Source organism: Solanum lycopersicum, chromosome 5 (assembly GCF_036512215.1).
Source record: "Solanum lycopersicum chromosome 5, SLM_r2.1".
NCBI classification, from domain to species: domain Eukaryota; kingdom Viridiplantae; phylum Streptophyta; class Magnoliopsida; order Solanales; family Solanaceae; genus Solanum; species Solanum lycopersicum.
In genome coordinates, this window is record NC_090804.1 from 63,308,294 (window position 1) to 63,319,341 (window position 11,048).

General features: G+C 30.1%; 2 protein-coding genes across 2 annotated transcripts; one reads left to right on the plus strand and one right to left on the minus strand.

Moving 5' to 3' along the window:
• Positions 1-1,259: 1,259 nt before the first annotated feature.
• On the plus strand, positions 1,260-5,523 carry ME2 (cytosolic NADP-malic enzyme). Its single transcript, NM_001247022.2, has 19 exons — positions 1,260-1,458; positions 1,767-1,887; positions 1,990-2,064; positions 2,168-2,319; positions 2,405-2,510; positions 2,597-2,662; positions 2,757-2,852; positions 2,952-3,023; positions 3,107-3,190; positions 3,266-3,364; positions 3,762-3,809; positions 3,905-3,958; positions 4,099-4,197; positions 4,293-4,382; positions 4,464-4,541; positions 4,638-4,712; positions 4,798-4,888; positions 4,973-5,101; positions 5,192-5,523. Exons 1-19 carry the CDS (start codon positions 1,343-1,345, stop codon positions 5,278-5,280), a joined length of 1,740 nt encoding a protein of 579 aa, NP_001233951.2. The 5' UTR covers positions 1,260-1,342; the 3' UTR covers positions 5,281-5,523.
• A 149-nt stretch (positions 5,524-5,672) lies between these two features.
• LOC101253788 (acidic endochitinase) lies at positions 5,673-7,337 on the minus strand. The gene is made up of 2 exons (XM_004240042.5): positions 6,938-7,337; positions 5,673-6,287 (listed from the first exon to the last, which is right to left on the minus strand). Exons 1-2 carry the CDS (start codon positions 7,285-7,287, stop codon positions 5,759-5,761), a joined length of 879 nt encoding a protein of 292 aa, XP_004240090.1. The 5' UTR covers positions 7,288-7,337; the 3' UTR covers positions 5,673-5,758.
• Between the last annotated feature and the right edge of the window lie 3,711 nt (positions 7,338-11,048).

Below are 11,048 nucleotides of genomic sequence, written 5' to 3' on the forward strand. Positions count from 1 at the left end.
TTGAAAAGTTCAGACTTAAGGTGGTCGCTAGTTTGAATCTCACTTGTTGAGGCATTCAAGCTTTTTTAGATACTATTCAAGGAACTTTTAGCTCCACCACTAGAAATATATTTATGATTTTCTATATATATATATATATATATATATATATATATAAATATATAATTTTTTGAGAAAATAAAAAAATATATATAAGAAAAATAACTTTTTTTTATTTTTTTTAAGATATGATCACTTTTTTTATTAGACGGTAATACTTTTAAATTTATTGATATTGATTTCATTTATGAACCTTAATGCACTTAAAAACGTTTTTTCATATACTTTAATTAATTACTATTTTGTTTACATCGTCATTCTTATGTAACGCCTACATCGATCTCCTCCTCCATTCTCATAACTCATAAAGGCTGAATAAATAGAGAAAGGAGACCACATTTGCCACGTTTTTCTATTTTTCAAATTCTGCTGAATAAAATGGATGATATTTTTTATTAAAATATTATATAATATACGTTAATTTTAAATTAATAATAAAGTTAAACATAACTAATCTATCACAATTTATCTCGAAATCAATGATCCTAAATTTTTTTCTAAACATACCATCTAGATTGGTTCTTCCAAAACATAAAATTAAATGTAACAGTTGTATATTTATTTTAATTATACCTAACAAACTTAAATTAGAATCTAACGTAAGTATTTGTAGAGATATTAATAAATGATCAACTCCGAGGGGCCTAGGCACAACCTATATTCAAACCACGATACAACTAATCATTTTTTCTGTTAAATTTATTCATCTAATTTTGATTTGATATAAATTTTTTTTAAAAAAATAAACTTCAAATCATCCGATCGTATACTAAAAATATGTGAAAGACATAATATTTTTACTTTTATAATTTTTAAATATGTTATATGAAAATTTAAAAATATATTTAATTATACTTGATCAGTTTATAAAGTCAATGAATTAATAATTTATCGTATGCTATCATTAACTTATTATATTAAAAAGGTAATTTGATAATGTTACTCCTGGCTGAGGAAATAGTCGTTGGTCAAAACTTTAGACTTGTGTAATGTGTAAATACAAAAGCAGGAGTCGTTGAGAGAGGAAAATTCAATTCAACTATACATAAAAGTAACAATATTTTTTACTATTCTAGAAGGATAATACTCTGTCAACTGTTCCCTTTCACACACCAATAGTTGTGTGTGTGTATATATAGTTGCAGAAACTGAAACACTTAGAGAAAAACAAAAGTCTCTGAATTATTGAAAGTAGATATTATTTTTCAAAGGAGAAAAACAAAAGTGTGTGAATTTAACAAAAATGGAGAGCGCATTGAAGGATCTGTCAACTCCCACCGGTGGCGTCGAGGATGTTTACGGTGAGGATTGCGCCACTGAGGATCAGTGCATCACTCCCTGGACTATTGCCGTTTCTAGGTAACTTACTTTTGAGACCCATTCAGAATTTGAAGCTTAGCTAGATTTTGGATCAAATTTTGTTATATTGGTCTAGTGATCAATGAATTTGGTGAGAAACATGATCGAATAGAGTTACTTGATATGTTTTACTGGTGCGGAGGTGCACACAAGCTGGTCCAAACACTACGGTTATTAGAAAAACAAAAGGATCTGTTTTGATCATGAAATTTGATCATATAAAATCTAAGTATCTTTTAGTTTCAATTTTTGGGAGAAATTAGGTTGAAATATCATATGAGATATTAACAATTGAGTTGTTATAACAGTGGATACAACTTGTTGAGGGATCCGCGTTACAACAAAGGGCTTGCTTTCACTGAGAGAGAAAGAGATGCTCATTACTTGAGAGGCCTTTTGCCTCCTGTCATTTCCTCACAGGAACTTCAGGTACAATTACTTACTAATTCAACTCTCTAAGTTTTGTGATGTGTTTGTGTGTGATTGATATTTACATTTATCATTATTAATGTTGTGTTTTGTATCAAATAGGAGAAAAAACTTATGCAGTCTATACGCCAATATGACGTCCCTCTGCACAAATATGTCGCCATGATGGAATTAGAGGTAGTTTCAAGAACATGTATTGGTTCTGATTTTTCATCTGAAACCAATAAAGGAGTAGAGTTACATGTCCTTTTCGCTTACTTTGTGCGATTGTTATTTGCAGGAACGGAATGAAAGGTTGTTTTACAAGCTTCTTATTGATAATGTGGAAGAGTTACTTCCTATTGTCTACACTCCAACTGTCGGTGAGGCGTGTCAAAAATATGGAAGCCTTTTTAAGCGTCCACAGGGTTTATACATCAGTTTGAATGAAAAGTATGAAATATTTTCGATTAAATGTGTTTTTACTGCTTTCACATGAAAGTACATTCAACTAAAGTATGAAATAATTTATTTTCAGAGGAAGAATCCTTGAGGTATTGAAGAACTGGCCTGAAAAATCAATCCAGGTCATCGTCGTAACTGATGGAGAAAGAATTTTGGGACTTGGTGACCTTGGCTGCCAGGTAATGATGCCCTCAATTGATATATACGTATCGGTCCTGTTTTCTCACTATGAATTACTTATATGTCATTCGTTTTAACGTCACAGGGAATGGGAATACCCGTGGGGAAATTGGCCCTGTATACTGCACTTGGAGGAGTTAGACCTTCCGCGGTAACAAAATTTGTGAATTAATCATAACCTTGATTCTGCGCCATATTCTTATGTATGAAAACATTTTTGATCATTGATTTGCTTGTATATGCAGTGCTTGCCTATAACCATTGACGTAGGGACAAACAATGAGAAGTTATTGAACGACGAGTTCTACATTGGTCTCAGACAAAGGAGAGCAACTGGACAGGTGCACTTTAGTACCATTCCATTTTATCATTAGTCTTTGTAGACAAAAGTTTGAATTCTTACTGAAGCTGCTTTTGCTACATTTTTTCTCTTCTTTCAGGAATATTATGACTTTCTTCATGAATTCATGTCTGCTGTGAAGCAAAACTATGGCGAAAAAATTCTCGTACAGGTAAATAATTTGAAACTTATGAATGTTCCATCATGTTTTTACCATATGACACCTGAACCTGATGTTTGTAACTTCATTCTCAGTTTGAAGATTTTGCAAACCACAATGCTTTTGAGCTGTTGGCTAAATATCGTACCTCGCATTTGGTCTTCAACGATGATATACAGGTATGTTATACGTCTCTCTGGATGTTCTCATGAGATTGATTTGTTCATTTCTGATCGATGATTCCGCTATTGCAGGGGACAGCTTCAGTCGTACTTGCAGGGCTTATTGCATCCCTTAAGCTACTTGGAGGTGCATTATGTGATCATACATTCTTGTTCCTCGGTGCCGGAGAGGTTTGGTTTCTATATTTTTGATAAATTTCCACCTCCAACTCGGGGTTTTTGTGCTGCACAAGATTTTACAAACTACATCGTTTATAAAGATGTTTTGAATGGGTAACAAGTTCCATTCGACTTAAAAGGGAAACCTCAACTTTCTGCTACACCCTTTTTTCGATGCTTCAGAATCCTTGTGGACTAATGTTGGTTATGGTTTACATTAGAATTTTCAAATCTCTTTCAACTCCTTGTCATTTTATTAGCTTTACCCAAAAGAAATTAAGTCACCTGTGGAATCGTGATTGTTTTCTGTTTCTTCTCGTTAAACTTTCGAAGTTGCAATGCGTACATCATGAACTATTGAAAAGGATCTCAAAGCCAAATGACACATGTTGATCGTCTTATATTGCAGGCTGGGACTGGTATTGCAGAACTCATAGCACTTGAAATTTCAAACAAGGTACCAGATTGGTTTATTCGTACAAACTGTAGAACAAAGATTTGTTCTAATTCCGATTAGTAGCACATACTTAAATTCCATATCGTTGCCTGCAGACAAATATACCCGTGGAGGAAACACGAAAAAAGATCTGGCTTGTGGACTCAAAGGTAGAAAATATAATCGATCTATGATCTTTCTCAGAAAAGCTAGTCTCTCTTCGGTTTTCATCTTATATTTTATATGTGATAGATGTAAGCACTTGGTTATTTAATGAACATAGTCCATCTAAGTGAGTGATCATGTACAGGGTCTTATTGTTAGTGGTCGCAAGGAAACACTTCAAGCCTTCAAGAAGCCTTGGGCTCATGAACACGAACCTGTCAACAATCTCCTAGACGCTGTTAAGGTGCGATGAGATCCTCACCATCAATTTCCATCTCAAAAACTCTGTTTCTATGATTTATAAACTCTTTACTCTCCTTAATTCAAATTTTGATCTAGGCCGTTAAGCCAACTGTCTTAATTGGGACATCTGGAACTGGAAGAACATTTACGAAGGAAGTAGTTGAGGCCATGGCCTGCATGAATAAGGTGATCCATTTCCTGCTTCATTTCTTCTTATGACGGTAAAATTTTGATTTCTTGAGCTAACATGCTGAAAATATTCTACAGAGACCTCTTATTATGGCTCTCTCAAACCCAACCTCACAAGCTGAATGTACTGCTGAAGAAGCTTATACTTGGAGTGAGGTACGCAGTGTCAATGAGAAACAGTTCTAGTTATATTTATGGTCATTTTAGCTAACATTCATGACACTGACTATTACTTCTCCTTATTTCAAAAAGGGTCGCGCTGTTTTTGCCAGTGGAAGTCCATTCCCTTCTTTTGAATACGATGGAAAACTCAACATTCCTGGCCAGGTAATTTGAATGTATATGCTTTCCGTGTTATAGTCGATTCAGAATAGAACAGCTCCTGATTTTGTTCTCTCCTTGCGATATACAGGCAAATAACTGTTACATATTCCCTGGTTTTGGTTTTGGCTTGGTCATGTCTGGCACAATCCGTGTGCACGATGACATGCTTTTAGCAGCTTGTAAGTACAACAAATGGATGAATTTCTGTTGGGGGTCCCCTTTTTTGACTTTCCTCTAACTCTAGTTGATTTTCTATGAAACAGCGGAAGCTCTGGCTGCTCAAGTAACCGAGGAACATTACGCCAAGGGAATGATATACCCTCCTTTTGCTGATATCCGAAAGATCTCAGCTCACATAGCTGCTAGTGTTGCAGCCAAAGCGTATGAACTTGGTGAGTTCACTTCCTTTCCTTTTCTTGTGTCGCCTTTTTTCTCGTCTTGTTTAACTTATACATTAAACAATTTGGTTATTTGTACTTCAGGTGTGGCAACACGTCTTCCTCGACCTGCAGATTTGGTGAAGTATGCTGAAAGTTGCATGTATACTCCTAACTACCGAAGCTACAGATGATTGAATTGATCATATCACGGGGGTTAATCTTGTATGCACCAGAGAGTTATAATAGTTCATTTCGATCTGTCTTTCTTGTAAGCTTGTGTTCTGTATTAAGCTTTATTTTTTGTTCAGAATTCGAGTTTGTTACGTTGTTTAGTAAACTTGTTATTCAGTGTGTTTCATTTCATAGCCATAAGAGCTGTAATAATTTGAGGAGTCGTGAAGGTGAATAAATTGAGTTGTTAATGTTATACGGAATTTTATGTTGGTTCTTTCTATCTGAATCTACTTAATATTTTGTAACGTATCAGTATAATCTCACAAGTGGGGTCTGAGAAAGTAGGATGCACACAAACCTTATTTCTACCTTTGCGGGGTAGAGAGATCATTTGTATTGAACATACAAATTATAACAAGAACCTTGAAATCCTCATTGCTTAGAATACTTCATGAGTTATGTGATCATAACATTAATTAATACAACATATATGTCTTAGACTCTAGGCTTAATAGCAGAGCTATAACCATTATCATAAAACTTAGACCAAAGCATAACACCACCATACTTAGGTGAACCATTAATTGCTGGTAAAACCTGAGAAACAAGAACATCAGATGGTATAAAACCACTTCCAGCAGCTCCTGGAGCGGCGGGCAATCCTAGAAAAATCTTTCCAGCTTGAATCGCGGTCCATTTGTTCCAATAACTCTTAAGATTTACCGCGCTACCAGCAGAGTATTGACATGGGGGATTGTTGTAGAATTGAACCCAAACGTAGTCGAATAGGCCAGTAGAGAGTGCACCATTTAACCATGAATCAGGGAATGGACATTGTGGAGCTGCAGTTAAGTATACTTTCCTTTGTTGGCTAAATCCTGAGAGTGCTCTTGCTAGTTCATCCCAATGTTGGGTTGTACCTCTTTCTATATCAAAATCAATTCCATCTAAAATTGCATCACCTAGTGGACGTGAAGTTGATTGACCTCCAAGATAATTGTTCCATAAATAGTTTGCTACATTCCTGCAGGGTATATTTGACAATCAAATTTCGTCTCAAAACACTACTAGAAACAAAGGTTTTTTCTTAACCCGCGAAACACTCAGAAGTTTGTGCTATAGAACATGATTTTTCTACTTATTTCTCCCCCTTTGAGCTATCTAGAAAAACAGGTGGTAGAAAACTGATTCTCACTGAAATAGTGGGAAACTTCCTAATTTTTTCATATGAAACTATTATTATTATTTTTTCACACTAATTTTGCCAAAATATAGAAATAATCACTAAACATTTATCAGTAGTTACTCTTTTCATTTTATATGATAGTGTTTGATTGGATATAGAGTTCACGAAAGAACGAATTTCCGTTGAACAAATAAAAAAGAAAAGGTGCCATAAACACACACACACACAAAGTCACTTCATATTTGGACAAGTTTTCCTTGTATGTCAATTCCTACATGTCAAATATGGAATAGTGGTAATTCGAACTCTCTTATTGATTTTTGGGAATTCAGTTAATTTAGAATTTAGTATCTTAAAAGGACTAGAACATTTACCCATAAATATTAAAATTCCGACTCAACCCCTCGATTAGTTGAGCTAGTTATTCCTAATACCTACCATATGTTAAAACAAAAACAAAATAAAAATCAATCAACACAAAATCTTACCTAGCATCATCAGCAGAAGAAAGTGAATAACTTCCAACACCACCACCAAGTGAAAGCATAACTTTGATACCTCTACTTTGACATGTTCTAATGTCATTACTTAATCTAGTGCATCCACCAACACTAGGATTACAATGACCAGCTAAGTTCAACACTGGTGTTTGTCCATTCCCAAAAACTACAAGAAATGCAATATTCACAATGGCATAATTATTTGATGCACAAGTACTAGCCAAAGTACCTTCATTCCCATTTTGGCCCCAATAAATTACAATTCCTCCTCCTTCTAGTTTTAGTGATAGAAGAAGTAGCACTAATACTAAGTAAAGTAAACCATATTTGATACTCATAACTTATAGAAGTCTTTTTTTTTTGTGCTAGTAGTATATAAAAGTTGAGTTGTATACCTATTATTTATAGTTGGTGGGGGTGTGGAAAAATGACAATAATGATCCCTTATCTTTTCGAGTATCTTTTTAATTTTTTTTCAAAGTATCCACAGAGTAGTTTCGACCCTTATATTTATCAAAAGTGAGAACTTTGTCTAATATTTATTATACTTTTACGATTATTTTTGTAAGAACACAAAATATATAGCGGAATCTCAAATTTGGATGTTTATATTATTTTTTATATCATTTTTAAGAATCTAGTGTAACTTTTTGATGTACAATTGTGTTACAGAGTTTTTTGTTTGTTTATATTTTGTGTCTGGTATGACTTCTTATGTTGTGATTTCTTGAAATTTCTAAATTTTTCTCTATTTCGATTAAACATAAGGATTATAGATGAAAAACCAAAAATACTTAACTTTTTGGAATTCCTTGGGATTCTTGATTGGTGCGGACAAAAATTGTTTATTTGATACTTAAAGAGCTATTTTGAACATATTATGAAAAACAAGGGATCATTTTTTAATATTTATTGTAACTAGCGATTTCATGAGAATTTACATGATTCACTTTTTACTATTGAAAGTCTTTCTTGGTTAAGACTTATGAACATTGCTTGTTAATTATCTTTTTCGTTTATCAGATTATATGATATAATTTAATTTGAAATAAAAATTAAAAATTAAAAAAATATTTTCTTAAAATTTATTGTCTAAAGTAAATCAGAAAATATTATAAATACTTATGTAAGTATAAATTATTGTATTAAAAAATAAAGTTTTATTTTTGCAAAATAATATCAATTGAGATAAAAAAAAAAGGTAGTTGACTTGAGGTCAACTTTATATTTATCATCCAATGAACTAAAAGTCACGTGTCCACACTATAATCAGACCTAATAAAAAATTCCAATATCGAGTGAATTTTGGAGTAATTTGACATAGTCAATAGTCGGTCATCGGTGTTTGAGAAATTAATTAAAAATATCATTTATGTTAATTTTAAGATTATAATATAAAAATTGGTGAGGTCTATGGAAAATATAAATTATAATCTCTTTGTCTTTTTTAATATGTTTAAAATATTTTTTAAAAAAGTAGTTTCGGCTTTTAAATTTGTCAAAAGTGAAAACTTTGTCTGATATTTATCATATTTTTATGATTAATATTTATCGAAATTGTAAGAATACAAAATATATAGCGGGAACTCAAATTTAGATATTTATTTTTTATATCATTTTTAAGAGACTAGTATAACTTTTAAATGTGCAATTATATTACAGAGCTTTTTGTTTGTTTATATTTTCTTTCTGGCGTGGCTTTTTATGTCGTAATTTCTTGAAATTTCTAGATGTTTCTCCATTTCGATTAAACTTAAGAATTAGAGTTTGATAAGTAATTGACAAGAAACCAAAAATACTTACTTTGACAAACTTATGGGACAAAAATAGTTCACTTGATACTTAAGTGCTATTTTGAACATATTATAAAAAATAAGGAATCATTTTTTATGTTTATTGTAACTAGCAATTTCATAGAAATTTACCTGATGCACTTTCTACTGTTGAAAGTCTTTCTTGGTTATGACTTATGAACATTGCCCGTTAATAATTTTTTCCAATTTTTTAATTTATATGATATAATTCAATTTGATATGATTTTTATTAATTTTATAACATTTAAAATAACTTATAAATATTTAAAATTATAAATTATTTTATTCAAAACTAAAGTATCAATTTTTTAAACTAACTAAAAATAAATCATATCAAATGAGAGTTAAAGAAAGTTGTTGACTTGAGGTCAACTTTATGTTAATTATCCAATGAACTAAAAGTCATGTGTTCCACAGTATATAGACCTGATTAGAATTTTCCATGTCATATTAAGTGAAGTTACGAGATAAAACACATTTATTAAGAAAATATTTAAGAATATAAATTTTATTTTATTATTTTTTTAATCTACTCTAAATTATTTTTAAAAGTAGTGTAATTTATTTTCTTAAAAATGCAAAGTATCATTAAAAAGGGATAAATATAGATAAAAATTAAAATAGTTATCTTAAATTTTAGACAATAATAAAAATAATAATTAAGTATTCGTGTACAAAGATAATCATATTAAAATATAAATATCATATGAATATCTTTTTAATAGCATAGGCTAAAATAGTTTAATGAAAGAATAAACTTACTCGTTTATTGGAGGAAGTGAAAACATAAATTTTATCGCATTAGCAGGAGATCTTTATTCGACACACTTCTATTACGAAAAATATATTTAAATAGTTATGCTTTATAAATCGAGCTAAATTTGTGTAATACCTTTATATTTGTCAAAAGTGAAAACTTTGTAAGAAATTTACTGTACTCTTTATCATTAAACTTTCTCGAAATCGTAAGAATACAAAATATTCAGCAGGAACTCACATTTGAATGTTTATGTTACTTTTTATAGCATTTTTAAGACTCTAATGTAACTTTTTGATGTGCAATTGTACCACGGAGTATTTTTTTAATTTATATTTTGGTGTCTAGTGTAGCTTCTTATATTGTGATTTCTTGAAATTTCTAGATGTTTCTCCATTTCAATTAAGCTAAGAATGAGAGTTTGATAAATAATTGAAATTACTTTGACAAACTTATATAGACAAATGTTTTTCACTTGATACGATTTTTACTGTTTCAAATCTTTCTCTATTATGACTCATAAACATTGCTTATTAATTATTTTCTCAATCGATTTATATGATATAATTTAATTTAATATAAAAATAAAAATTTAAAATATTTTTAAATTTGTAATTTATAATAAATTACAAATATTTATGTGAGTATATATCATTTTATTCAATAATAAAATATTTTTTTTAAACTAACTAAATACAAATCATATCAATTGCGATTAAAAAAAGTAGTTGATTTAGGTCAACTTTATGTAATCATCCAATAAACTAAAAGGCATGCGTACACACTATAAAGACATACCATTCCTACTAAGAAAAATATTTAAAAACATAAATTATATTTTTTAATATTAATCTTTTGTTTATTTCAAGTTATTTTAAAAAAATAGTGTAATTTATCTCCTAAAAAAATATAAAATATCATTAAAAAAGGATAAATTTAATTTTCTTCAAATATTTATCTTAACTTTTGAACAATGAAAATATAATAAGAAATTAAATGAGGAGAATTACTTGTTTATTCTTTAAATTAAAAATAATATATATATATATATATATATATATATATATATATATATATATATATATATATATTAAATTACTTGTTTGTTCATTAAATTAATATATATATATATATATATATATATATATATATATATATATATATATATATATATATATATATATATTAAATTACTTGTTTGTTCATTAAATTAAAATAAAATAAGTTAATTCTTTCTCACTTTATTCCTGGAATTAATACTCTTAAGGAAATATTATAAAAAAAATTTAACTAGAATATAATGGATTCGTTAAATGTTTTGATATCACCAAGATTAATAGTACTATTCTTAATGTGAAATATAATTATTGTAATTGTAAAATACTACTATGAGATTAGAAGTAAATGAGAAGGGAGGATTGTTGGCTTCTGTGGAGGCAAGATCTTCCTTTCTTGACAAGATTAAGGGAAGGCAGTTCGATGATGAGAAACTGCGCAGAATTCAAGACAAAGTATTGCGAGGAGAGGC

Coding starts and splice junctions, on each gene's coding strand:
- LOC101253788 (XM_004240042.5), bottom strand. CDS start 7,287: ATGAGTATCAAATATGGTTTACTTTACTTAGTATTAGTGCTACTTCTT. Junction 6,288..6,937: donor TCTTCTGCTGATGATGCTAG/GTAAGATTTTGT, acceptor TATACCCTGCAG/GAATGTAGCAAACTATTTAT.
- ME2 (NM_001247022.2), top strand. CDS start 1,343: ATGGAGAGCGCATTGAAGGATCTGTCAACTCCCACCGGTGGCGTCGAG. Junction 3,024..3,106: donor GCGAAAAAATTCTCGTACAG/GTAAATAATTTG, acceptor CTTCATTCTCAG/TTTGAAGATTTTGCAAACCA. Junction 3,365..3,761: donor TGTTCCTCGGTGCCGGAGAG/GTTTGGTTTCTA, acceptor CTTATATTGCAG/GCTGGGACTGGTATTGCAGA.